Raw genomic sequence first — 26,954 nt, 5'->3', positions numbered from 1 at the left:
TATAGAGGATATTTAGCAACATCATACCCGAACAATTTGATTCAAAGTTAGCATAGCACATATATCCAAGGGCGCTCAATGAGATGAATTGCAAATGAATTCTTGATGAGTCGTATGAATCGTGCCATGGTCGTGGTATCATGACCCCTTTAACGCCGAGCCGAGACGGGGGATGCCCGAGGTGTCACGCCCGCAACTCCGACGCACACTTCTCCTCATCCTCGAGAGTAACCCTGCGGGTGAGCACACGAGATCATACATTCTTTGTGTACGTGGCAGAGACGATGGCCCATTGGAAGCAGGTTGCTATGATGAACAGAATGAAGGAGAGTCTTGTAGGCAATTCAGCATAAATCTCATTACTAAACTAAGAACCGGATATCATCTCATCGCACATAACACATAATCCAATCAAACCTCCACCAAGACACCATCCTTCCCGTCATCCCCTACAAGCAGCATCATCACCACGGTCGTCCTCCCCAGAGGCCCTAAATGCCCTTTTCACCAAAGCACCCAGCCATGGTCCCCTCAATCAACGACCCCCTCACGGAAGGTTCTGGAGCTTGACGCTGTTCTGCGAAGTCGAGTCCTTCGCCGCGTTCCAGTGCTCCGAACCCCTCGCGTTCTCCTCCATGCGCGCCAGACGCGAGTTGCGCTTCTTCTGCTGGCTGCGACGGTACAAGAACAGCGCGGCGCCCAGCAGCAGCCCCACGCCGGCGACGGCACCGATGACGATACCCGCGATGGCGCCGCCCGAGAGCTTGTTGCCGCTGCCACTACCAGAAGAACCGCCGTTGGAAGCAGAGCTCGAGGACGAGGCGGCCGGGGTACCCGAGGCGCGGGCGAGGTCGTCCTCGCCGGGCTCGGTGGCGTTGAAGCAGGGGATGCGGGTGTTGAAGCTGGCGGCCTCGACGTAGGTGATGTCGGCGCAGGCGTAGAAGGTCTGGTTGTGCGGGGCGTCCCAGTCGGCGCGGTAGATGATCTGGAGGGTGGCGTTGCCGCCGGCGGCGACGGAGGCGGGCGGGTTGGGGATGTCGACGCAGGTGTGGCCCGGGTTCAGGTCCGCGACGGACTGCTCCTCGATGAGCGTCGTGAAGTCGCTGTTGGCGGTGGGGTCTGTGGTCTTTTGTCAGTACTCTGCTTGTTTGTGTTGATGTGATGTTGAGGGATTGTAGCCAGGTGGACTGGAACACCAGCTGCGGTTCTCGACTGTGCCGGTTACGATGTGATGACTTACCGTTCTTGTAGGAGATGGAGATCTTGGTGTTGTAGTAGTCATCCTGGGCGACGAGGGCGACCTTGCCGCCGACTAGTTGCGGTGACGTTAGTCGTGAGAACTACACTTGCTGAACATCGTCGAGAAAAGCTTACCGATGGGGAACTCGGTCCTGTTCGCGACACCAGACTTGGAGCCGCACGGGGCCTGGTTGTCCATGTCTCCGCTCCATACTCTGTCGGCGGGCCACATGAAAGCGGCGGGGCTGTGAAACTCGTCAGCATCTTCATCGACACGAAATCGTATCCGGTGCGGCTTACCCCATCTCGTCGTCCTGCTTGGTGTGCTGGGCACAAGCGGCGGAGGCCAGGCCCAGGGCCAGGAAAGTCTTCAGCGAGGAGTACATTGTCGATGCGTTTCCAACGTCGACTAATGATGCTGTTCAGTGTCGGATACTCGGCAGAATCCCAAGAGATTACAACACAGCCACGGACTCTCGAACAGAGAACTGGGATTGGGAGGAGGGGGATGGGAGATGAGAGAGATTAAGAATTAAGGGGTGTGCATTTCCTGGGAACACGAACCGGATGGCGGCAACGGGGTCAAGATATACTAGTTTGCTGCAGGTCAACCCGGTTTAACCAAACCCTACATGCACGAATATGTAGAGCTTAGGTCCTCACTTGTCTGTTCCCGTCTGCATGTGTCCCGCACCGGAACGGCCAACCTTGAACCAACCACCTCCGCTTCGCACATGTGTGTGTGTGGTGCGGTACAGAACCACAGAACCAGACGAACCCCTCCTCTCCGACCAAAAGCAACGAGGGAAAATTCAGACACACACACTCAGAGTCACACACAAAAGAGGTGCGGCCCAGCGAGCGGATTCGATCAGAGTCGAGCCTCGCCGAATCGTGTTGGGCCGACTGGATAACATCGGGCATGGCTGGGGTGGTGGTGCATGTGGCGACGGCGGTCTTGGTAAAGTCTTGGAAGGAGTACCGTCCAAGTTCACAGCATCGATAAAGCCCGGCCGAGGAACCTTTGACAGGACGGTTTCCTTCCTCCACAGAGGTCTATCGGAGAACGAAAACGGACCACGGCCAGGGACAGGGTGTGTTTTTGGGCGGCAAATACGAAGTGCCCTCGGCCGCCGAAGGGGCCGGTCTCCCAGCTCCCAGTCTGTTGTCTGTAACTGGGACCAAGACGCACGTAGCTACCGGCGGATAAGTTCCCTTGGCGAAAAGTGAGCGGGTTGCAGAGTAGCATGGGAACATGGTTCAAGGTGTCGTGACTTTTGAGTGGTGAAGAGGGGAGGGGAACTGAGGGAAAAAAACGTTTTTCAAGTGTGCAGTTTATCAGATCCCTTCGTCCAATGACACGACGCCGTCCGGCCCGCCCGCGGCTCTTGGCAGCAACGTTGATTTACCCAAAAGGGCAACGTCCGTGATGGGCTGGAGCTGATGTGATTGATAAGATTAGATGCATCACAAGATCCTTCGCCATGCCCACCGCTCCGCTTCGTTTAATCGTACCTTAAAAAGCCTACTGTGGTATCCATCTTCATCTCCACCAAACCAGGATCTTCTCCTCCAGTCCGATCTCGCCCGCAGGAAAAAGAGCTGGAACCAGAGGTCGGCCGTCTCGCCGAGCGACCACTCCTCACGCCACGGACAGTCATCGTCCACACGTTTGTCCACCGCAGCCTGTGGCACATATACCCCGGTCCCTGCCGCCGTGAGCTGGACCGCGAACGATATCGGTGAGTCGTCCAGACGCTCCGGCCAGAAGAGCCCTTTTCGGGAAGGCAAGAACGCACCCTCGTCGGCCAAACCGCATGTTCTCAGCACGCTGCACTTGGCATCAGATCACCCGTTTTCCGACAGGACAGGCGGGAGCAGCGCGAGAGCGGAGCGGGCGTGGGATCAGTCTCACCAACCAGAACGGCCGTCTCCTCGTCCTCTTCAATCTATTCCAACAAAGCCTTTAGTCATGTTCGTGTTCCTTCACGACAACGAGAGGTAGCATCCGTATCCTGACATTGTACACTTAGAGTTGCGTTGGTTCGGCGGGTACCTGTCCAACGCCCGCCTGCCCTTCCCTCCCAGTCCCCCTCCACCCTCGAACATGGGTCTTGTCCTTGCTTTCGGATCGGTTGGTACGAGAGACTGGGACTCTTCTTCGGCATCCCGCACCAAATCACACTAACGACAACAAGCTCGCTGGGCCCCAAGTCATGTCGGGTCGGCGATCCGGGGCAAATCCGAGCAGGCACGCCCAGAAGTCAGATCGAGCCCGGTGCTGCTGCTGCTGCTGCTGCTCACGGCGCTTGTCTGTTTTCTTTCCCTGCTTCGATACTCACGTCTTCCCTGTCTTGCTGGATGACGGACGGGGCGCCGCGGCCAAGATGCAATGCGAAAAAAAGGAGGACCACACACGCATACGGCATACCAAGCCGGGATTGCAGTCTAGACTGACGCGTGGTTCCTGAGAATCTCTGATCCCAGAGAGAGCTCAGGTAAAGTTGGCGGTTTGTTATGCATATAATAAGCTCTTTCCCAACCTTCCTTTCTCTCCCGTCTTTTCTCTCCCCTCCTCACGCTCGTTTCTTCAAATTAGCTGATTGGCACTAAAGACAATTCCACCTCCCCCAGTCCTCCAAAAGCATCTTCCTTGGCATCCTTAATTCGAGCCTCTCAAAACCTCCCTTAATAGCCCTTCAAGATGCGTTCATTCGTTACCTGCACCGTCCTGGCCTCCGTCGCCTCCCTGGCCACCGCCACCCTCCAGGCCCGCTGGGAGTACCCCGAGGCCGTCCCCGTCGTCGAGAAGCGCCAGGAGCCCGGCACTCCCCGCTACGCCTGCCACGAGAACTGCGGTAAGAAAAGATCCCCATCTGTTACGATTTGACACGGCAGTCATATCGATATCTCGTCCCAGCAGAGAGTCTGACACGGCATCACTTCACACAGGTCTCCTCATCTCTCTCGGCCGCACCGAGGGCTACTGCCAGAAGGAGGAGTGGAGCACGCGCTACTCCGCCTGCATGTCCTGCGCCAACGAGTTCGGCATCTGGATGTACTACAGCAACGGCGTCACCAACGCCGCCAAGGGCTGCGGCCTGACCCCCGTCCCCAGCCCCTCCGGCGGCGCTGCCGAGACTACTGCTGCGGCTGCTACCACCACCGCCGCTGCCCCCGCCACCACGTCGGCCGCTGCCGAAGTCCCCGCTACCACCAGCACCTCCGCCGCCGCTGCGCCCCCGGCCGGCGAGTCCTCGTCCGCTGCCGCCGCTCCCTCCACCACCACCGCCGCCGGCGCCGCCACCACCCTGACCACCGCCACCTCCGCGGCCTCCGCTTCCGCTTCCGGCTCCGCCGCCTCCGGCACCTCCGCCGCGACCAGCGTCACCCGCACCACCTCCATCGGAACCTCCGTCGTCATTGTATGTGCCGCCTGGGCCTGGTCTCTGTTGTAATCTGGGGAGAAGTAATATTAACGTGTCTCCTCCTTCTCTCTCTCTAGCCCTCCGGATCTCCCACCCCCAGCACCGTCTTCGCCGGCGCCTCCAAGAACACCGGCGTCCTGGGCGCCGTCGGCGTCGTCGGCCTGGTCCTCGCCGCCCTCTAAGCGCGAGCCCAATGATGATTGTACATAAGCGATAGCGTATTTGGGAAATGGGAAATTTGGCTTGGCCGTATGTAGGCTTGCCGATTAATTCGTTGTGGGGAGATCTAGGGTTACGTTCACGTGCTGTATGATAGCGGACTTATTTATTATACGATTGGAGATAGTATATTACACCTAATCATTCTCCATCACGTCAGTCTATGCTTCGGAATAAGCCGGCATGTCTCATCGAATAACGTCTGCGTTTTGTGATTAGGTGGAATAGTAAGCCTTTTGGCTCGCTGCCGTTCCGTAGACTGCCTTTCTCAGAGGACTTTCGAACAGATCGCGAATTTCGTCGAGGCTGTATCCCGCATTAATAGCCAGCTGCAGCATGATCCGCGCCTGCTCAGCTCCGACGTAACTAGAATAGATGCTACAATCCAGTCAGCCACAGTTGATTAACACGTACTCACAGTTAAAATTCAAACAGAACGGCGTCGGTTCGGCAACAACCGAACGAGAGAAGAGGTTGAAAGAAGCAACTCACAGAGTTCCGGGAATAGGACTGGGAACACCGGAGCCGGTAACCGGACGGGCGACGGCAACCGTGGGGATCCCCTGCTGCTCGAGGAGATCGGCGGCCGCAGCGCTGGCGCCGGGGCTCACGGAAGCCGCGCCGGGTCCCATGATCACCAGGCCCCTGGTACACAAGAAGAAAAACGTCATTTTAGTCCATGTAGCAAAAATGTGGAGGTTGGCCGGAAAGATCGGCGGTCGCGAACTCACTTTGCTCCGTTTTGGACGGCGGCGTACATCAAGGATGCGTCGAAACCCTCTGTAGTTTGTGTTAGTAAAATACATCAGAAAACGTACCTCGTTATTTTAGCGGGGTTATGAAAGGCTGGTGATACTCACGGTGGCCGTAGACGATGATGACGGCGGGGAGCTCCGTCGTGCCGCTCACGTCGAAGTAGGGCCGGCCGGTGGGGTACGCGGCGTCGAAGAAGTAGTACGGCTGTCCGGCGAGGAAGGCGCCGAGGTTGCCCTGCTCGAGGGCCTTGAAGGTGTCCGGCGTGTTGGCGTTGACCTTGGTCGAGTAGTAGATGGAGGTTATTCTGAATTGTGAGAGGAACTCGGTCAGCCTAACACGATAACCCTCACTTTTGAAGTTGTTTCTGCATAGCCTCACCTATCGTTGAAGGCGATGAGTCCGCCGCGGTCTCGCGAGGAGGGCGACGCGGCCGCCGCGACCGCCTGGTAGAAGTTGGAACGTCCGTCCGGCGAGATGTACGTGTCGGGACGCATGGCGCCGGTGGCGATGAAGGGTTTCGAGCAGTTGAAGGTCAAATCCACGCCTAATGCCTGCAATCACATGGCCACATCAGTCAGAACTGTTCTTCTCGACTTGGCTTCCAGTCATCCTTTTCAAGCTTACCGTTTCCTCGAGGGTATTCGTCCCGTGAAACATGATGACCCCCGCGATGTCACTATCCTCAGCACAGAGCTGCTTGTTAGCGTACTGGCTGATGTTGAGATAGAGCGACGAGTTGAGACCCGCGCTGCCGCTCGTGGCCGGGAACTCCACGACGGCCAGCTGGGCGACGTCGAGGACTTCGGAGACGTTTCCGATCAGGTCCCGCGGGGAAGGGCCGTCGCCGTAGCCGTACGCGACGTTGTCGAGGCGGCTGTAATTCGAGGCTGAGAGGATGGTTCCGCCGGTGCTGTAGATTCTTCGCGGGAGTCAACATCGAGACGAGGATGGGGTGTGCCAGCTGGTTTGACGTACAAGACCTTGGGGAGGGAGGAGTTGGTCGAGAACCATTCCAGGTCAAAGTCATTTCTAGATACATGCACGTTCGACCTGGCGATGGGAGATGCCGAAGCAGCGGCGGCCAAAGCCAGCGTGATGGCAGCGCGGAACCAGGAAGCCATTATACCAAATGGAATTAGCTCGACAAGCTGCGAAGAGACCAGAACTTCCGTGAGTAAACAACAAAGGTGGGCGAGGTTTCTCTTTAATCTCACGTAGCCTTAAATATACGACGACTTAGACGATAGCGTCGTACGTACTCTTCCCCTCTTTGCGGCAATCTTTCCATTCTCGTCGCGCCCATTTGCTGCAGAGCTGACATGGGGATTCTACCCGCATGCATCGAATTGTATGTAAAAACGGAGTCATCGGCCTTTTCCGTGATCAATAACGATGACTCTTCGAAATCCTTCGAGCAACCGACGATCAACTGGTTCCGATAATGTATCCCGTCCGTTTGCCCTATCTCGGTTCGTGTCGCCGACGGCCGGACTGGCGGTGTCCAATCACTTGGCGACTCCGCTTCCCCGCGCAAGCTTCGCGGGCATCGGAGACTCGCCGGGGTTAAGCGTATCTGAAAACCGGCTGACTGACGGATGCTGCTATTTGACCAAAGCAGGGCGATAAGGTAGCTGTTTTGCGGAACGCGTTGACCGGCGTTATCAAAGTCGAACAGTCACGTCCGGCTTGCCAAGCTCCGAGGCTCGGGCCGTGTGGAAACGCTGGTAGTCTGATATCTCTGTGGGGGCGGGTGACGTTTCTCGGCCAGGATGCAGTAGAGTCCGATGCTTTGCGTCTATAATACTGTGCCGCAAGATTGCAGGAAGTTTGTTGTCTCAATTTGGGTATAATATTTGAAATGTCCTCGGTGTCAGTCGCTGGGTCTGGGCATTTCCTAAAACACATACTTTCTCAGTGGTTCCATGGGGCGTTGCGATGAAGAGAACGAACAGAAAGGAGTGGACCGAGTTCTTCAGAGCAAAGAACTCATCGGGTTATTACTGACAACTTCGTGATAGTCAATAATTGCAAGAATATTGCTCAGTTCGAGGTAAATAACTTCCATTATGTCAAGGACGTAAGGTCATAAGTACACGACAGAAGGCGGGTGAGGAAATATGAGAGTGAAAGACGAAGTTTTGCAGACATGGAATAAGAGATTAAAAAGTTGTGGAGGGTAGACTTTAGTGATTATTCTAATTACATTGATACCCCTGACTATGATTACCATGTGGGACCTTCTACTCTATGTAACTACCCGCAATCGATACATTACCCCCCTGACGTAATCACATGTATTGAGGTTCTCGAAGACGCAACTCGAAGGCGGCGGCAAATCTCACAGAAACCCTGCCCGTCAAACGCCAGACAGATCATCATGTCTCAAAGTATGCCGTCAAATATGTGAGCTCCAGAGCTGCAACCGCTGGTCGTCAAGTACCAGCCCCAGGCCCTGTCGCAGAAGACAATAGATTTCGTCTTCTTCGGATTATTCATCGAGAAGAGCATCGTCCACGCCATGTTGATGCCGCCTTGAAGACTTTCCAGCACGGCCTTGGACTCTCGCACAATGTCCGGGTCCCTGCATTTAAGCAACACGAAAACGATCGGCCGGATGATGGAGTTTTCTCTCCCCAGCGTCTCGATCCCGTTGAGCGGCTTCTCCCCGGCCATCTGCCTCGACATGGCTATGAGGTCCCTGTAGATCGGCTGCACCGCCGGCAGCACGTTCGAGTTCTGCTTGTGGCGGCTGTGGAGCGCCGAGATGGTCTCGACGTACAGAGACTCGAGGATCATGGCGCGCGACCACCTGGAGCCGTGACTGCTCCGGTGCTGCTTGGCGTGGAGCAAGAGGGGCATGAACGAGGAGTGCCATGTCTCTAACAGAGCGGCACACTCGTCGTACGCAGCTGCCTTTTCGCTATCGGCGACCTGTGAGGTTTTCAGGGGGTGGAGGGAGTGGGCCATGTTGTGCTGCGTGAAATGCCACCAGGTGAAGGCCTGCTGCGTGCTGTTGAAGCTTTTCGGTATTTCGTCCATGTCGAGTCGGTGCCGGCACCCGTGCGGGAACCTCCGCGCCGGGGACGAGGTCTTGATCCTCTCGTTCTCGCCAAAGCCCTCGACCCACGGAAGCGTGTCCAGGCGCTCCAGCGTGTCGAACATGGCCTGCTCCATTTCCGACAGGTTCAGACGCTTCAGCGGGACCCCCTGCTCCTCTATCAACAAGTCGACGTACTGCCACATCATGGCGACGGAGTGGTTGTGGTGCTTGATGGTGGCCTCCGTGTGGCCGGCCATCCACTCGAAACACTCGAAAAGCAGAGACGCCAGGATCGTGCTGGGCAGGGTGGTCGTCGTCGGCTTTAGGCTGAAGATGGCGCGCACCCCACGACCGTAGTGTTCCAGCGCGCGGCGGTATTCGGCCGTGTTAATTTCCTCCTCCGCGACGACCTGGAAGGACTTGGACAGGGTGCCGATCCCGCAGCAGATCTGGCGGACGGCGGTCGAGTCCGCCCCGTTCGTCGCGTACTGGGGGGTCATCATGGACGTGTTGTCGATGACGAGCGTGTCCCCCGATTCGACGGAGAGCACGAAGGTCTGGAACGACTCCCAGTCGCTCTGCTGACCGAAGAGCATGGTTTCGTAGCCTAGCATCTTGAATATGCGGGTATCTGTGGTGGGGAGCACCTTTAAATTCCGACGGGCCACCGCCGCTCCTGCTCCTCCTCCCTGCTTGGCCGGCAGAGCGCGAGAGGCCGAGTCCAGGTATCCGTCGCATTCTCGGCCGGACTTTGTGCATTTCATGCAGTACGGTCTGGCCTGGTCGCACTTGATGTGGCGTCGCCTGTGCTTGCCACGTGAGTCCGACGCTACCAACGGGATAAGGGGGAGTGTGTCTCGAAGGGGGCAAACTTGGGGCGGGTTGCATATGCAAACGGCGTGTACATACCTGCATTCTCTACAGCCGTTGCGGCTCTTGGGTGCGCTCGCTCGGCTTTGTTTAGGGCGGTTCGACAACGAGAAGACCAGGACCTGGCCCTTCTGCGCGGGCCTACCGGTTTTCCCCCAGCTGGTTAGTATGGGGTTCCTTTTTGCAAATCACAGCTGGATCTGAGCACTTGCTCCATTATGTTTCAGGGTTCACCAAGTCTAAGACCCGGGCTGACGGGACGGATCGTCCATGACACGGACCCAGACGTCGTCTGATTTGACTAAGGAGAGACACATACCCTTCCTCGGAGCCAGTGTCTGGGCTCAGCGACTGCGATCGGGACGAGCTCCGGCTAATCAAGGTTGGGCCCGGCGTGGACTTGTTGGCATCCATCTTCTGAAGAACCCTCTGAAACAGGTGACTGGAGGAAACTCTTTGTTCAAATCGGGCAATGTACGAGACAACAGGACGCGCGAAAAGACTCAGAGATGCAGCCGACTGGCGCGGGCGGCGGGTGGTTTGACGTTCAGAGTGGACGCATGTGACTCGGCGTGGGATATGAATCCCTTCAAGACCCCTGAGATGAACAACTCCACCCGTAGACAAAAACCGACGGAGGATACCGAAAACTATTGAACTCGGCGTTCAAGGATTACGATCCTTCGTTGAACAGGCCAATCACAGCTTTTAGTGACTTGTGTTCTTAGTTAACCGGACCAATGAGAAGCTCTGGAACACGTGTTTCCCGTTCGGGAACCCCTGCTGCATCACGCAATGTCGTGAAGGTCGGGTTCGAACTAGAGTATCTTATCTGTCTTGTTGGTACCTAACTTGTTCGCGTGGGCGGATGTGTGGGCGAATTAAATACTTCCTGCGGGGGTTGAAGCCAACATGTTCCTCAGGCACTTTTTTGCGAAACTGAGAAATACGCATGTCCGTTTTCGGTTGGCGTTGTGTTAGGACTCGGGGGATGGAATGCATGTCTCCGGGACCCGCACCGTCAGCCGGCCCCCGGTTCTAGACCGAGTTCCCGGCTCCGACTCAAAGCTGCCGGAACTTAATGTGCAAATCTCATCAAAGCTCGATATGAGTTTCATACCAGGGTAATCAAATAGCCTCAAATTCAGAATAGACATAGAAAATCACAATTAGAACGGCTTTCTTGTCGCATAACGTAATGAGCTAAGACAACGAACGGTCTTTTGCGTAAAAATTCTGTTTAGGGCATAAATCTAACAAGCAGAAGCGACATTGCGTAAAATTGCCATTCAACTCCAAAGACAATTTCTCAGTCGGCCTCGAAGATATTTCACAGACAGTCGTTGCTTGAGTGACTTCAGTAACGCAACGCAATAGAATGTGTTATTGTGCTGAGGGGTAACGTGACCGTCCGGAGTTTCAATAAGGCGTATTGACATGTTCCTGAATACAGCTATTCCAGTTCATTCATGCCAGCTTCTTTTTTGCAATTTCACATGGTCTAGATCGTCTAAAAACTATTACTTCCATCGTCCTGACAAGTAACCGCCGGTGATAAGCCAACATTGAAGACATTTATGATGCCTAGATGAACACTCGAGAACAGACGAAAGCGAACGAATACAACAAACTGTGCTTTGATATGATCGAAGTCTCCCATAATGTTCTTTTCCAGTTGCTTCAGAATACCAAAAAAATGAACTTGATATTTACCAGGCCTACTGCAGTTGCTAGTGGCCGTTATTCCACAAAGTACTATCTTATGTAGCTAATTGACACAGACAGCGCAACTGAGTCTCCTAGGAAGTAACAAGAAAGTTGAATGAGGTAATTAAACCAGGACAATTTAGGTTTCAGTATGCATTGCTGGTGTAGCCTGCGTATCAAGAGATGATGTGATAAATGAAATTTGGAAGAAGAATTACTTCAATCTATCATTACATACTGCTACTACTTCTGTTTTTCTTGTTGTCTTTTTATTAATTGATTCCCTTTATGGTGCGGGTGTTATGGGAAATAAAAAAGGAAAACATGAAGTGTTGCGCCCTTGGCTTGACAACTTTGTTGGGTCCGATGAATTTGACACTATGACTAGTCGCCTCCGTTTCTCCGCGGAAAGTCTGCGATTTCGGGTCTGGTGACACAACTGAGTCAAAGTCCAGCGTCGTTAAACGGTGACATGTGACACACTAATCAACAATTGCTGACGCGAAACTAGGCGGGAGCATGGCCGCCATGACAGATGCTCATGTCAAACCGCACATGCAATCATCTGGGTTGAACACTGAGATTTCGGCAAAGAAATACACATCTGTATATTCTGTTCAAAAGCCGTGCATTTAGCTTTTTGCAGCTTCGAACATGGCGTTTAACAGCTGTGGCTCATGATACTTTCTTACAGCTTCACTAAGTTACAACCAAACTTTGGAAAACTTGCTGAAGAATATAAGAACTTTAAGAGTCGTTATTGTAAGCTTAAACATGACGGATTTATTGTTGACAAAGGAAACTCAAGTCGGAAGAGCGGATAGTTTCCCGCTGGCGCCGCTTGACTCCGGGCTATTCCCGGTCAAATGTGGACCAAACGGTAGCTCGTCGGCATCTGGTTGGTCCACCGACCGGTACCGGGCCGAGACCATAAATCATTCACGTAAGGGATTTGAAAAGCCGGGGTTTGTCTTTCGCGCTTCGCGACAAGATGACTAACGCGGAACAGACCGAGCGGGGGATGCAATCATCAAGTATGACTTATTTCTCTTAGCCCTTGCAGTCCTACCAACCTCGGTAAGCGGTAGTTCAAAACTTGAAAGAATGACAACATAAGCAAAGGACCCGCCAAGACGCATTCGAAGCTCAAGACAACTCACTCAACTCACTCAGCAACATAGTGAAACGACGTCGAGCTTTCAATGAAGCACACCGGAAAACGTTCCCGATTGTCGCGAATTGTATGACGCCACCAGAAAACATCCGTCAACGACAACGCGAGACGCGCAAACCGCTGGAATGGATAGCGCGGACAAAGAGACGAGATCGGACTCGTCGCGGAACGATGGTGTCGTGGACGCAGAAGCAGCGGTCCCAGAAAGCCGCGTCGGTCGTGTATTGAGTCGAATTACATCAGTACCAACAAAACAACCTGGCCCTCCACCCGATGGCGGTTACGCTGCTTGGATGGCAGGTAAGTGCGATCATGGATTAGATTCATTTGCCAAAACTGCAAAGCTAATTGTTTTCCTTCGATACAGCAATGGCTGCTCATTTCATCTTCATGGATACATGGTACGTTCGGTCTCATCACTCGTGAATGTTCAATTACCACGAACGTGAAGATTAACATTGCCATCACAGGGGCTTCATCAACTCCTGGGGAGTCTTCCAAACATATTATGTCGAACTGCTCCAGCGGCCACCTTCAGACGTGGCTTGGATCGGTTCCATCCAAGTCTTCTTACTCTTCTTCGTCGGCGCATTTTCCGGACGATTTACCGACGCAGGCTACTTTCGACCTCTGTACCTCTGTGGCTGTTTCCTCATCTTGCTTGGAATCTTCGCAACCTCATGGTGCACGCAGTACTGGCAGCTCCTTCTTTCCCACGGTGTCTGTGTCGGTCTGGGCAACGGTCTTGCGTTCTGTCCGACGTTGGCGGTGCTGTCCACGTACTTTGACAAGAAACGAGCTCTCGCGATTGGGATTGCGGCCGTAGGTAGTGCTTCTGGCGGCTTGGTCTTTCCTAGTACGATCCGCCAGATGCTGCCTCAGGTCGGCTTCCCCTGGGCGATGCGTACCCTGGGCTTCATTCAGCTCGCTACTCTGACCATCGGCTTCATCTTCTTGAAGCCTCGACTGCCGCCACGGAAAAAGGCCCAGATGGTGGACTTGACAGCCTTCAAGGAGCTAGAATACTCCTTCTATGCCGCCGGGGGGTTCTTCGTAAGTCAACCGAAAATCCACAAACAATATCTGCGCACAATGTATTGACCAGACCCGCCTGCCAGTCTTTCATGGGAGTCTACTTCGCCTTCTACTACGCCGCCTCGTTCAGTCGAGACGAACTCGGCTTCTCCTATCCAGACTCCCTCAACCTACTCTTGATTCTCAACGGAATCGGTTTCGTCGGACGCCTGGGCCCCAACTGGTTCGCTGACAAAGTCGGCACCATCACGGTCTTCACCCCGATGGCCTTCCTCTCCGGCGTTCTGACGTACTGCTGGATCGCCGTCAAGTCCCCAGCGGGCCTCTACGCCTGGAGCGTCATCTTCGGCATCGTGGGAAACGCGGTGCAGGCCCTGTTCCCCGCGGGCGTCAGCGCCCTGACGACGGATCCGAGCAAGCAGGGCACGCGGATCGGAATGATCTTCACGATTGTCAGCTTTGCGGTGTTGACCGGGCCGCCCATAGCGGGAGCGATCATCACCGCCAGCGGCGGTCGATACTACGGCGCCCAGGCGTATGCGGCCAGTTGCCTCATGGTCGGGACTTTCTTCCTGGCACTGGCGCGGATAGTCAAGACGAAGAAAAAGGGCGAAGGGTGGTTCACAAAAATCTAGCATGTATGTGTACGCTTGCATGGGCGGAGTTTGTAATTGTAATGGTTTTAGGGTAATGCATATCATGACCAGGCACCGAATCACGATCTTTCGCTCTGGCGCAGAAATGTCATCGATCTCGTGTATTCTTTTCCCTTTTTGTCAGGACTGGGTATTACACGAGAATTATGTGACTCGTCAAGCGAAGTCCACAGCCTGTCCTTGGTTTAGGGACACAAAACCCCGGCCTGTCGCGAAGATCATCGGGATTTGAGCGAAGTCAACTCCACAAGCCCCAGCGAGCATCTTATCAGATCTGCTGATCCCGAAAAATTCAGACCGTCCTGCGGGGGCCAACAGGATGGTCTTCGACGTCAAGATACGTCAACTTCTGTTCGAGGCCAATGCCGCTTTACAACTCCAGAGGCATACACATGTTCCTATCAACTCAGGGAAACAAAAACTCTCCAAGCTGCTCCAAGCTACCGAATCAATCCGGCTTCCTTGATTTCCCGTCAACAAAGGTGAAGTCAAGTGCCGAAGCTCAACTCCTTGGTCGACCCTATATGATAACTGCGTCTGACTCGTGATGGATCCACTCCAAAACAAACCTGGCAGGCTGAAGATAGGACCAGCAATAAGCGGTGACAATATACGTCTTTAGAGATCAAAATATGGATTTCAAGTCACTCCCAGTGTGTGAAGTCAGGACCCGTGGAGCGCCGTAGTCTAGCGTGGTTTTGTCATTGCTGACATTCAGCAGCCGAGAACGAGGATGTGGTTGTTTTTAACAAGCTACGTATGGGCCCCATGTGGCGATACCAAATTTAACTTTGATATCGATAGCCAAATTAGATTAAGGCTCCTCCAACTAACCCGTCACGATTGGCACGACGACGTCTTGGCTTTGGAGATGCCCCAATTAGACACGGCATGATGCATCCTCGTTCGGACCAACTTTGCACCATGGGCCCCATTGAACAACATTTGACCAAGGCAGCTTAGGCTTCCCGATCCATCTACATGGAACCCGGAAACCTGGCTCGGATGGCCTTCTGATCAGACTGGCCAATGTCAGGCTCACGATGTCCTCACAGGGCTGGATAAAAGGCCCTAACCGAGCAGAACCATCCCTGAAATGCTCCAGTGAAAGAACCTGGCAAGATCAACCGGCAGGCTGCCGTCTTCGGATGGCTTCTCAAGAACCAGAATGAACATAAAGCTCATGTAGTCAGCTGCGATTACTATTCAGATTCAGAGGGAGCGCAGAGTTCGCGTGTGCAGTCTTGGCTTTTTGGCGGTTCATCCGAAGAAGCGACTCTGACATCATGGCGGTCCTCAAGCACTGCCTGTGGCTCCTCGTGGCGGCCCAAGCCGCCGTCACGAGTGCTGCTCCTGGCTCCTACAACTTCTCTCAGGCCGCGATCGACAACGGCGAAGCCCTGTCCCAGCTGAGCGCTGATGCCCTCAGAGCTGCTCGGGCGTTGAACTCGGGCTCGGGTCTCAACTCCACCTGCTCTCCCGAGAAGGTTCAAGTGCGAAGGGAGTGGTAAGAAATACAGTTTACATCGTTGTTCTTCAGCAGCTTACTGAGTACGAATTGCAGGAGAAAGCTGTCCGTCGAAGACCGAAAGTCTTTCGTTGCGGCGGTCCAATGCCTCCAGGCCTCTCCTAGCTTGCTTGACCCCGTTGAGCTTCCCGCTGCGAAGTCCGGCTACGATGACTTCGTATTGATACATCTCAACCAGACATCGCGAATTCACGTTACGGTAAGTAGCGTGAAACTTCTTTCTTCCATTAACAAGCAAGACTCATGGATTACTAATACCTTCGTATGACAGGCGAACTTCCTCCTGTGGCACCGCTTCTTCACATGGACGTATGAGCAGAAGCTGCGTTCCGTCTGTGGATATCAGGGTAGGTCCCTAGTCAGGCCATCCGATGATTAATCTGATTCGTTGGCTGAACAGGAATCTTCCCCTACTGGGATTGGAGTCTCGACGTCAACGACCCGGCCGCGTCCCCGGTATTCGACGGGTCCGAGACCTCCATGGGCGGCAACGGAGCCTTCATCCCCCACGAGGGGATGCAGATCCTCCAGTCGCGGTCCAACACCACCGTGAAGCTCCAGCCCGGCTCCGGCGGCGGCTGCGTCGAGAGCGGCCCGTTCGCCGACATGACGGTCCACGTCGGCCCCCGGCTCCTCTGGCAGTACGGCTCGCCGACCTTCAACTCGACCGAGAGGCCCACGGACGACCACCCCCGCTGCCTGAGACGCGACCTCAACAAGCACATCGCCCAGCGGTACAACTCGTTCCGCAACGTCACCAGCCTCGTCCTGGAGAACGACAACGTCGAGTGGTTCCAGGCCGTCATGCAGGGCGACGACCGCTACGTGCCCGGTGTCGAGCTCGGAGTTCACGGCGGCGGACATTACACCATTGGCGGTAAGGAATCAGAACTCGTCCCGTCGTGGAGGGTAGTAATACTAAATAATACCAGGTGATCCCGGTTCGGATCCGTTCATCTCGCCCGGCGAGCCGGCCTTCTACCTCCACCATGCCCAGGTCGACCGCATCTACTGGATTTGGCAGATGCAGGACTTCGCCAACCGACAGGTATGTCTTTCCTCATTTGGTTTTCCCGATTCTCCAACGAAGGAGCTGCGCGTAATGAAGTTTCATCGAATTCGAACTGACCCTGGCCTGTTTGAAGGAGGCTTTCGGCACCGAAACGCTGCAAAACAACCCGCCAAGCCGAAACGTCACCGTGGACGATACTCTCGATATTTCACCCCTCGGTGGACCCGCGAGGCTCGGGGACCTGATGAGCACAGTCGGAGGACCGTTCTGCTACGTCTACGAGTGATCGTGCGTAGTTCAGACCAAACAGCTGAAGCTCGACTACAGTAGAAGCAGAGCATCTGTTTTTCAATCTTCATTCGCTGTACATATTCAAGCTAGAGCTGTAAATAGAAGCACATACAGCAAACTTCCACGCTATGTGGTACTAACGACTGGAGTTGAGAGCACCCGAAAGTCATCGTCTCCTCAGCCACTTCGACTTCAGACCAAAACCTGGGATCTTCCCCCCCAACTTCCAAGGAAAGATCCGACGGACGGCCTTCGACCAAGGCGCGTACCATAAGGCGCGGAGGATGGCCCATGGATCTTGTCAGTCCGATCTGTCGGCGTGGCATAATGCGATGCGACCTGACATGGTTGCATGACATTGCCTGACTGGGCAATACCTGCCCACGTGAAACCCCCGACCAGGGGAGCGTTCGTCTTATGAGATATCAACCGGAGAGAGAGACGACCACCATGACGAGAGCAATCGACGCAGGGCGACTTGGGACGAAAGTCTATTCTGCGGGTAAAGTAGTACTGCACTTCCCCAAGGGGGGCAAACGCGGCACTCGTCCCAATCACATTTCGCTACCGCTTGACGAAAATCATCGTCCGGGGATCCCGGCCTCCCCGTCCTATTGAGTTTGGTGTCTGGAACGAGACCTCACGACAAATGGCATCAAACCCGTCTGAAACCCCCCGCGACGCCCCAGAAAGAAGTCCGTAGGGCCCGCGGGACGCGCCCTTCAACTCGCCGTCCGGGGGCGCAGACGGTCGCAGCCCGAGTCAAGAATAACCCGGTCCATCTCGTCGTGCTGGGTCGAGAGTGGCATGCTGTATAACAGATGACAGGACGCCGCAATTAATCTCTTTCAGACGATGTTGAGCCCGTTCGTTGTTGGTATGACCGTCTGGTACACCGTACTATTTATTATTTCCTTTTTAGTCGTTCTCTATCTGTAATAATGCGTTTCTCAACTCAATCCTTCGTTTCTCTTCTCTCGGCCGCCATCGTCGGCCAGGTCCAGGCGGTTGACCCGCTCGTCGACCTTGGCTATACTAAACTCCAGGGCGTCGCGGAGCCAAGTGGTGCGACCCGATGGCTCGGGGTTCGCTTTGCGGCGCCGCCGACGGGCCAGCTTCGATTTGCCGCTCCTGTTGATCCTCCCAACACAACCGACGTCGTCGACAACTCCCAGGTTAGACTTCCACAGTTGGCTCTGCGTATTGACTCTTGAACTGACTATCCCATAGTTTCGCCCAATATGCCTGGCCCGTAGTGCGTCGGACTTCACCATGAAGCCCAACAAGCGCTTCACCACGGACGAGGACTGCCTGTTCGTCAACATCTTCGCGCCGTCCAACGCGACCCCGGAATCGAAGTTGCCGGTCATGTACTTCATCCAAGGCGGAGGCTTCCAGTCCCTCTCCAACGCGAACTTCAACGGCAGCGACCTGGCCAGGTTCGGAAACATGCTCGTCGTCCAGGTCAACTACCGCGTCGGGCCGTACGGCTTCTTGCAGAGCAAGGAGGTGCAGGCGGGCGCGAGCATGAACAACGGTTTGAAGGACCAGATCCAGGGCCTGAAATGGCTCAAGCAGCACGCCGCGGCTTTCGGGGGAAACCCCGATCAGATGGTGGCTGTGGGAGACTCCGCCGGCGCGACGTCCGTCGCCCTCCTCCTCGCCGCGTTCGGGGACAACGACCCGGGCCTGATCAAGGGTGCCATCATGGAGTCGGTCTCGGTCGCGACTGTCCGTACGCTTGAACAGGGCCAAGAACAGTACAACTGCTTGACGAACGCTACCGGCTGCAATAAGCAGGCGGATTCTCTTGCCTGTCTCCGCGGTCTCGATGCGAAGGCTTTGCAGACGGAAGAGTGCCAGTTCAACCCCAACCTCGACGGCGACCTCGTCAAGGCTCCTACTCTGCAACGATTCGCTGAGGGCAAATACCTCAAGGTCCCAACCATCGCCGGCACTTGCACTGACGAAGGAACCAAGAACGTGCCGCAGAGTACTGACAACACCGCTGACGCTCTCAAGACGATCAACAACCAAGCCACCCAGTCTCTCAGCAATGCGTCTCTGGCTCTTCTCCAACAAACCTATCTCGATGTCCAGCAGCCTGTATTCCCGAAGTCCGGCAAGTTGTGGCGTCAGCTTGCGACCGCCCACGGTGACTTCAGAGCGCACTGCATCACCAAGATCTTCCAGGATGCGCAGGCTCGTGACGGTGTGAAGACATTCAACTACCGTTACGGCCCCATCGACGACGAGCAGGAGGCTCTGGGCTTTGGTGCCTATCACACCGTCGAGTTGAACGGTGTCTTCGGCCCCAACAACACCGACGGCGCTCCGCCCAAGAGTTACTCGACGACCAACGCACCCATCGTGCCGTTGACTCAGGCGTACTGGGCCAGCTTCATCCGCACTCTTGACCCCAATGCTGCCAAGATCCAGGCAGGCATGCCGGAATGGCAGGTGTGGACTGTTGATGGCAAGCAGAGACTCTTGTTCCAGAACAACACTGGTACGATGGAGGGAATGCCCATCGCTCAGCAAGACAACTGCGCAACACTCGCTCCCATGATCCCCTTCATCGAAACTCCTGCGACGGATGCTCAAAAGGCCAGCGTAGAGTTGAAGAGGGTCAACTCACAAGCGACGCCACCCAAGCCTCCAGCTCAGGTCACGTCTGCCAATGGTCTGGATGGCGCGCTCGCTCGATTCCAGATGGAGATGGAGACCAAGAAGAATGGAACTGAGAAGGGACATGGAGGAGGCAAGGGTAAAGGCAAGGGCAACAGCACAGGCAACGGAGAAGGTGGAAAGGGTAAGGGCAAGGGCAAGGGCGAACACGGAGGCGCGAAAGGCAATGGCACTGAGACCGGCGGAGGAAAAGGCAAAGGCAAAGGAGGTAAGGGCAAGGGCAACAGCACGATGCCTGGCGGAGGAAAGGGGAGAGGAAACGGTACTGCTGGCGGCGGCGGCGGCAGAGGTAACTCCACGCCTCCAGTCACTCTTCCTCCCGGCAGAAGCTCAGCAACCGAAACTGCCCACGGGCTTACATGGATGTGGACGTCCATAGTCGTTGTGTGCTTGGGTCAGTTCCTCTTGGCTTGAGATAATTAGTCAGGGGCGCGCCGCGTTTGAGGCTCGAATTTTGGAGAATATGTGAGACAGCTTGTCTCTAATAAACTTTCGTAAATACTCTTTTGACATGCCGACCTTCGGTTCATTTCGTATGTTTGTTCAATATGTCTTATGCTCTTTTTCCTTTTATTCCGTCTAGTATCTCAGTTCGAACGCCGTAAGTCCATCAAAGCCTGGACTTCAACCCTGCAATCGCCGTCGCCTCGAACCTCTGAGCCTCGTTCTCAGCCTGACTCATCTGGGCCACAAGCCAGCTTTCAATGACGGAAACCAGCCCCTCAACCTGTTCAACACTATTTCCGGCGTGGAGGCATATCCTCACCCGCTCGCTGCCCTTCGGAACCGTGGGTGCAACGATCGGGCGGATCATGAAGCCCCGTTCTTGACAGTACTGCGCCAAACCTCGCGGATTGGACGTAAACAGGGGTATAATCGGCGACTTGGGTTTTCCAGGCGTGAGGCTTAGGAGGGCCGGCTCGGGTTGATGCTGGCTGCAGATGTCCAGAAGCAGTTGATGTGTGCGGTCAATGAGAGACCACAAGTGACGAAGTAGCGGCTCAGACTGGCCACTCATGATGAAGTCATATGTAGTTTGTATGCTGGCGAGTGATGTATACGGCATCGCAGTGGTGTAGATGAGGCTTCGCGCATAGTTAATGAGGTATGAGCGAGTTAGTTGTGAGCATAGAACAATTGCTGCGAACTGTCAGTAAATGGGTGCACAAATGTTCATCAAGAATGGCAACCTACCTCCGGCGCAACTCATGGCTTTCCCGAACGTGTGGACTCGTGCCCAAACTCTGTCTTCCAGGCCTAGCTCACAAACCAGTCCCCGGCCCTTTTCGCCCAAGAGACCTGTTGAATGGGCCTCATCCACAATAATCAAGCCATTCCCCTGCGGCAATAGCCTTTCGACGCACTCGACGATTTCTTTCAAGGGCGCAACGTCTCCATCCATGCTATAAACCCCCTCGACGGCAACGAACACATTACTGTGTCCCTCTCTTATATCCCTCCCTTCTCTGCCGGCCAGCACTGCCGAGAGTACTTCGCTCAAGCTGCGGTTTCCTCTATGACTATCCGCCGCCTCGTTCCAGACTCGGCCATCCGCAGTGATTTCATTTGGTTCGACGGCGTTATGTGCAAACGCAATCTTCCTCGAGGCCCGGCACATCTTCATCCCATCATGCACGCTGGCATGGATGAGCTCGTCGTACACGATGACGTCTCCGGGCTGCGGGACGCAGCTGAACAGGCCAACGTTGGCGTCGAATCCCGAATTGAAGAGCAAACCCGCCGAGTGGCCGTGGAAAGCGGCGATCTTGCTTTCTAACGACTCTGCAAGCGCCATGTTACCGTCCAATAGTCGAGACCCCCCGGACCCGAGCAGAGCCGGGGCGTGGGCGTGGGCGCCGCGGTCCCGCAGACCACCGCCGGCCGGGTCAAGGTGGGCCTGGATGCGGGCGAGGTACCGGCGCTGGATCTCCGGGTGGGTCGACAGCGAGAGGTAGGCGTTGGACGAGAAGTCGGCGCTGCCGGGCGGGACGAGCGTCAGCCGCCGGAGCTGGCTTTTGGCCTCCCGGCGGGCCAGGAGCGCCGCGAAAACGCCGTCCAACCGGTCGCTTGCCGGCATGGTTTGAGATACGAGTTTGGTTGGGGTTCTCTCCTTGCGGGAAATGTCAATTGTGTCAAAAAGAGGGGACCACCGCATCGAGCAAACAAACAACCTCGGCATTCGAGAGTTGAGAGACGAGGGAATTTTCCCCTTACATCCGGAGTAGATCTCAATAGCGCGAATGCGAGATCCATGCAAGCTCAACCCCACCGCCGCTGTCAACCGGGCCGCACCGTTGAGAAATCCAATTTGGTGACTCCTCCTCCTCCTCCTGAGTAAGTGACACACAGTCACAAACTCAACAAGTTTTCCTTTTTTTCCCCCTTTGATAGCCGCTGCGCTGCCCCATTTCTCGGCGCAACAAATGCCGCAGCAGCAACTCCGTACCCCGCCCCGTCTCCTCCTTTTTCCCCCATTGCCACGGGCTCCACGGAGCTGCCGTGTTGAGACACCTCTTCTTCCACTCATTTCAGGCGACTTGCTTGCTGCGCTGACAGCAAACGGGACTCGGGAACTCATCAATTGGTCTTGCTGCACTTGCTTTCAGCCGCGACTGACCGTCTTTTGTCTTTGATGGGCTTTTGGCATTGACCGACGCCCTCAATGGCACCCGTCGGCGCCCTGCTCTGGCGCTCTCTCAGAGCATACCAGATCTACGGCGCCAATACCGACGTCGGAAAGACGATTTTCTCCACGGTTTTGTGCAACGCGGCCCGCAAGCTGTGGCCGAATGAGCAGACGTCCTTCCTGAAGCCCGTCTCGACGGGCCCGTTGTCTGAAGCCGATGATGCGTGTAAGTTCCCACCCTCACTCAACTCCTCAACGGATCACCCCGGTTTTTTTCTTTTCTCGTCTATCTGCACACTGGCCATCTCAACTAATTCTGGAAATAGAATGGCAATAGCGTCAATCTCGATGAAAGTTCGCTTTTGACTAACTCACCTTTGTTAGGCACATCGGGAGGTTCACGACCGGAGTCAACAAGACGACGCTGTTTCAGTTTGAGATCCCCGCGAGTCCACATCTCGCCGCTCAGGTGTCGAAACAGGTGAGTATGCTAATTTTAGCCAATGCAACATGACAACCGTTCCGTTGCTGAAACATCCTTCTTTTTTTGGCAGCCAACACCGTCCGATGGAGAAGTTTTGAAGAAGTTGTACGACTGCGCGTCCCGCACCGTCGCCGAAGGGCCCGGGTGGCTTTTCGTCGAAACGGCCGGCGGCGTGCACTCGCCGGCTCCGTCCGGGACCCCGCAGGCCGACCTCTACGCCCCACTCCGGATCCCCGTCGTTTTCATCGGCGACTCGAAACTCGGCGGCATCTCGCAGACCATCTCCGCGTTCGAGTCGCTCAAGCTCCGCGGCTACGACGTCGAATCGATTCTCCTCTTCCGTGACGACCAGTACCAGAATTACTCCTACCTGACCGACTACTTCGCCAAAGGACACGGCATCCCCGTCACCTCCGTCGAGCAGCCCCCGGCCCGCGCCGAGGACGCCGCGGTCGACGCGAAAGCGCTGTCTCAGTACTACGACGAGGTGAGCTCCGGCGGAGTGATCAAGGACACCCTGCGACACCTGCACGACCGCCACCTCGCCCGCATCTCGCGCCTCGAGTCCATGTCCCGCGACGCGCACGACATCATCTGGTACCCCTTCACGCAGCACAAGAACCTGACCCCCGAGAAGATCACGGCCATCGACTCCGCCCACGGCGACAACTTCCAGACCCTGGTCCCGCAGAGCCGGAGCACGCCGGATGACCAGGCCCTGCTGCAACCCTCCTTCGACGGGTCGTCGTCGTGGTGGACGCAGGGCCTGGGCCACGCGAACCCGAAGCTGACGCTCGCGGCGTCGTACGCCGCCGGCCGCTACGGACACGTCATGTTCGCCTCGGCGGTCCACGAGCCCGCCCTGGCCCTCGCCGAGAATCTCCTCGTGGGGCTGCGGAACCCGCGCCTGTCTCGCGTCTTTTACTCCGACAACGGCAGTACCGGCATGGAGGTCGCCGTCAAGATGGGGCTGCGAGCCGCGAGGGTGCGGTACGGCTGGGAAGCCAGCGACAGGCTTGAGATACTCGGTCTGAAGGGCAGCTATCACGGCGATACGATGGGCGCCATGGACTCGACGGAGCCGTCGGTCTTCAACGAGAAGGTCGAGTGGTACGAGGGTAAGGGCTTTTGGTTTGACTACCCCTTTGTTATGTGCAAAGATGGCGAGTGGGAAGTCCAGATTCCCGAGGTTTTGAGAAAGGACCTGGGTAATGGCCAAAAGTTCAGCACCTTGTCTGAAGTCTTCGACGTCACTGGCAGGGAGCAAGCAGATCAGCAGAAAGCCTACGAGACGTACATTGTCAAGGTCCTGGAACGTCTTCGGGACCAGGGCCGCAAGTTTGGTGCTCTGGTGATGGAACCCGTTATCCTTGGAGCTGGCGGCATGATTATGGCGTAAGTCAGTCTATTCTAATACCCTTCACCAGTCGACTAATACTCTACAGAGACCCGCTCTTCCAACGCACTCTCGTCAAGGTTGTACGGAAACATCCGGAGCTGTTCGGCACCGCAACTGGGTCTGCCTCCTCAATCGATGCGGACGTCAACACTTGGAGCGGTCTCCCCGTCGTCTTCGACGAGGTCTTCACGGGTCTCACTCGCCTAGGCCGCTTCTCTGCCGCCTCTTTCCTCGACGTCGACCCGGACGTGATCTGCAACGCCAAGCTACTCACCGGTGGCCTCGTGCCGCTATGCACCACATCAGCGTCCGACAGCATCTTCCGAGCCTTCGAGAGCGACGAGAAGAGTGATGCCCTTCTACACGGCCACAGCTACACCGCTCACGCCGTCGGTTGCCAGGTCGCCATCGAGTCGCTGAAGGAGCTGCAGCGGATGGACAAGCAGGGTGAATGGGACTGGGCGAAGAACAGCGAGTGGACTAACAAAGCACCCGCTGCCACCGGCGCTCTTGGTCAGGATATTGCGGTGTGGTCTGTATGGTCTCGGCCGTTCGTTGACTGGGTCTCCAGACAGAGCGGTCGGGTTGCGGGAGTCTGGGCTTTGGGCTCGGTTCTGGCCATCCACATGGAAGACAGTGAGGGTGCTGGGTACTCGAGCAATGCTGCTGCGGATGTGCAAAGTACGCTGCTCCAGGGGGGTGTTGGTGATGGTGGTGAGCGATGGAACGTCCACAGCCGTGTGCTTGGAAACGTTCTCTACGTTATGACCAGTCAGACTACGAAACAGACGGATGTGGAGAGACTGGAGAGTCTGCTTCGGAAGGCTTTGAACTGAAGCTTACAGCTTGGAGTCGGAATCGTCGACCCATAATCTGCGTTGAGTGTTTCATTAAGGCTTGAGAAGAGAACAGTCGATGAGTTCTGACACCATGTTAATGATATGCTATTTCGGCCTTGAAGCTTCTGCAATTGGCTGAGACGAGCGTGAAGAAACGGGAGGGGTTTTACACACATGCACTGCAACATGAGTTGTGGTAGAAGAATAACTTCCCAACCGTTCAATTGAAACACCGCCTTCTACAGCAACAACAACAACAACAACAGCAGCACCCGTCTGCTACTGGGGCACATGAGGGGAAAGAAGCTGAGAGCGGCCTCGGCGATGAGGCCGCGCTTGGATGGCTTTATGGAGGCTGATGCGATATGAGTTCATATTCTTGTTGAATGCCATCTGATTTTCTTATCCTTTTGCTATAACTTTGGTTAGATTATGTCGGGTAACTATTGGATTTTGGTATAGCAGACTCAAGGGCCCCAGCGGCCAACCTCCTCCCAAATCCACTCAGTCTACTCTCTGATGTCCATGTCTTTCATTTGAATACATGTGGGTGGCATATAGATCTCAAGCCATGTTCCCTGCATTCGCCAGCTCTCCTCTTCTTCATCTCTTGTAGCGAATTCTCCTTGAGTAGTGGCTCTCATTCAGCTTCTTTCAGCCAATTTCTGATTCAATGCCACATGAGTCTGTGCATCAACCACTCAGTAAGGTCATATCGTGGTCACTCGGTTAGGCATCCCGTGCCCAGTGATCAAGGTGCCTGCACCGCCTTGGCTCACAGTAGCCACTGGCACACTCCCTCCTGGCGAAGCATCGTCTGTGAATTCTGTGATGTCCGGAGACATGCTTGCTCCCTGAGATTTCTGCATCTCAGGCCGGCTTGCATCGACCGGCCCCGGCCCCGGCCCCAAACTTCTTCTTCTCCGCATGGGCCAACAAGCACAATATCTAAGACGGCGTGAGCATGGTGTCTCCGGTGGCCGCCGCGGGACAATGGAACGCAGGCCCGAGTGATAGAAACCGTGCGTAAACCAAAACGTGGAAAGATTCAGGCAAGAAAAGGGGGGAAAAGCTTACGCAATGCTCGATAAAAACATCAAGGCGACCGCGGCGCAACCTGTACTTACGCCAACTTGTTGAGACTTTGTGAGATCTATCCGTTCACCAGGTCAGCCTGCTAATCCAGACGTCGACATACCAGCCTGTCTACCTTGCATGATCCCGCTCCCCGGTGGAGGTTTGGGGGGTTCAGGGGTCGTCGTGGAAGACGCAGTTTTCGTGGTTTCTGTGTTCAACGTCGTAGTCGCGGTGGGGGGCATGGTGAAGGTGAAATGGTGGGTTTCCGTGAATTCACCGGTTTTCGTGAAGTCGCCGCTGAGCGAGGATGCCAACTTCGTAGATAGTACGGCCCCTGATGACGTGGTCCTCACTTTAACACATGTAACTGCCGTAGCAGCGTATGCGGGTCTTGCAGAATCGGCCCATGAGAGGGTTTTGCAGTATGGCGCGGTGCTTGGGCTAGCGATTGAAGTCAGCGAGACTTCGAGTAAGAACGTACGAGAGCTGATTGCTTTTACCATATGAGTTCCGTTGACACACGCCCCGCGACGGGTGGCAGGGAGCTATTAGGATAGCATGCCATATGGATGGAGCAGACATTGTCGTTGGCCGCTCCGCAGCATCCTACGTATCCCCGGTTGGTTGTGCAAGTCTGATCGCTTGCGCAAGTAAAGCCTGGCCCGCAGGTATTCTGGCCTAGTGCTCGTCTTCCGGCCGTGGGAGCGGCCGTGGGAGCAGCTACGGTGATGGACGTGATCCGTTCGACGGAGACAGTTGCGGGTATACCAGCACTTTTTGCCAAGGGGGCGAGGATGTAGACTACGAAGCAAAAGTCGAGTATTTTGCCTAGGCGAGCCATGGTGAATAATTTTGAATCAAAAATGATAGTAATGTTCAGACTTCG

At 55.4% G+C, this 26,954-nt stretch overlaps 9 protein-coding genes across 9 annotated transcripts; 5 read left to right on the top strand and 4 right to left on the bottom strand.

Moving 5' to 3' along the window:
• Positions 1–547: 547 nt before the first annotated feature.
• CkaCkLH20_10997 (gpi anchored protein) lies at positions 548–1,625 on the bottom strand (the record flags this gene model as incomplete). The annotated part of the gene is made up of 4 exons (XM_038893711.1): positions 548–1,119; positions 1,241–1,312; positions 1,375–1,484; positions 1,540–1,625. 4 exons carry the CDS (start codon positions 1,623–1,625, stop codon positions 548–550), a joined length of 840 nt encoding a protein of 279 aa, XP_038741047.1.
• Positions 1,626–3,943: 2,318 nt separating this feature from the next.
• Positions 3,944–4,849, top strand: CkaCkLH20_10996 (uncharacterized protein; the record flags this gene model as incomplete). The annotated part of the gene is made up of 3 exons (XM_038893710.1): positions 3,944–4,097; positions 4,192–4,664; positions 4,745–4,849. 3 exons carry the CDS (start codon positions 3,944–3,946, stop codon positions 4,847–4,849), a joined length of 732 nt encoding a protein of 243 aa, XP_038741046.1.
• Positions 4,850–5,101: 252 nt separating this feature from the next.
• CkaCkLH20_10995 (uncharacterized protein) lies at positions 5,102–6,763 on the bottom strand (the record flags this gene model as incomplete). The annotated part of the gene is made up of 7 exons (XM_038893709.1): positions 5,102–5,264; positions 5,379–5,531; positions 5,618–5,666; positions 5,747–5,973; positions 6,021–6,193; positions 6,267–6,552; positions 6,618–6,763. 7 exons carry the CDS (start codon positions 6,761–6,763, stop codon positions 5,102–5,104), a joined length of 1,197 nt encoding a protein of 398 aa, XP_038741045.1.
• Positions 6,764–8,024: 1,261 nt separating this feature from the next.
• Positions 8,025–9,296, bottom strand: CkaCkLH20_10994 (C6 zinc finger domain-containing protein; the record flags this gene model as incomplete). Its single annotated transcript, XM_038893708.1, has 1 exon — positions 8,025–9,296. One exon carries the CDS (start codon positions 9,294–9,296, stop codon positions 8,025–8,027), a length of 1,272 nt encoding a protein of 423 aa, XP_038741044.1.
• Positions 9,297–12,558: 3,262 nt separating this feature from the next.
• Positions 12,559–14,103, top strand: CkaCkLH20_10993 (major facilitator superfamily transporter; the record flags this gene model as incomplete). The annotated part of the gene is made up of 4 exons (XM_038893707.1): positions 12,559–12,733; positions 12,801–12,834; positions 12,904–13,486; positions 13,552–14,103. The coding sequence occupies 4 exons, from the start codon at positions 12,559–12,561 to the stop codon at positions 14,101–14,103; spliced, it is 1,344 nt and encodes a 447-aa protein (XP_038741043.1).
• A 1,307-nt stretch (positions 14,104–15,410) lies between these two features.
• On the top strand, positions 15,411–16,950 carry CkaCkLH20_10992 (uncharacterized protein; the record flags this gene model as incomplete). Its single annotated transcript, XM_038893706.1, has 6 exons — positions 15,411–15,631; positions 15,689–15,851; positions 15,924–15,999; positions 16,053–16,529; positions 16,585–16,700; positions 16,798–16,950. 6 exons carry the CDS (start codon positions 15,411–15,413, stop codon positions 16,948–16,950), a joined length of 1,206 nt encoding a protein of 401 aa, XP_038741042.1.
• A 946-nt stretch (positions 16,951–17,896) lies between these two features.
• Positions 17,897–20,057, top strand: CkaCkLH20_10991 (carboxylesterase; the record flags this gene model as incomplete). The annotated part of the gene is made up of 2 exons (XM_038893705.1): positions 17,897–18,130; positions 18,186–20,057. The coding sequence occupies 2 exons, from the start codon at positions 17,897–17,899 to the stop codon at positions 20,055–20,057; spliced, it is 2,106 nt and encodes a 701-aa protein (XP_038741041.1).
• A 196-nt stretch (positions 20,058–20,253) lies between these two features.
• On the bottom strand, positions 20,254–21,720 carry CkaCkLH20_10990 (aminotransferase class I and II; the record flags this gene model as incomplete). The annotated part of the gene is made up of 2 exons (XM_038893704.1): positions 20,254–20,783; positions 20,838–21,720. The coding sequence occupies 2 exons, from the start codon at positions 21,718–21,720 to the stop codon at positions 20,254–20,256; spliced, it is 1,413 nt and encodes a 470-aa protein (XP_038741040.1).
• Positions 21,721–22,305: 585 nt separating this feature from the next.
• Positions 22,306–24,988, top strand: CkaCkLH20_10989 (bifunctional dethiobiotin synthetase adenosylmethionine-8-amino-7-oxononanoate aminotransferase; the record flags this gene model as incomplete). The annotated part of the gene is made up of 4 exons (XM_038893703.1): positions 22,306–22,493; positions 22,654–22,750; positions 22,824–24,148; positions 24,199–24,988. 4 exons carry the CDS (start codon positions 22,306–22,308, stop codon positions 24,986–24,988), a joined length of 2,400 nt encoding a protein of 799 aa, XP_038741039.1.
• Positions 24,989–26,954: the final 1,966 nt, after the last annotated feature.

This window comes from Colletotrichum karsti (assembly GCF_011947395.1).
Source record: "Colletotrichum karsti strain CkLH20 chromosome Unknown Scaffold44, whole genome shotgun sequence".
Lineage (NCBI taxonomy): Eukaryota > Fungi > Ascomycota > Sordariomycetes > Glomerellales > Glomerellaceae > Colletotrichum > Colletotrichum karsti.
The sequence above is the reverse complement of the archived record's forward strand: the minus strand, read 5'-3'. Positions and strand labels throughout refer to the sequence as shown.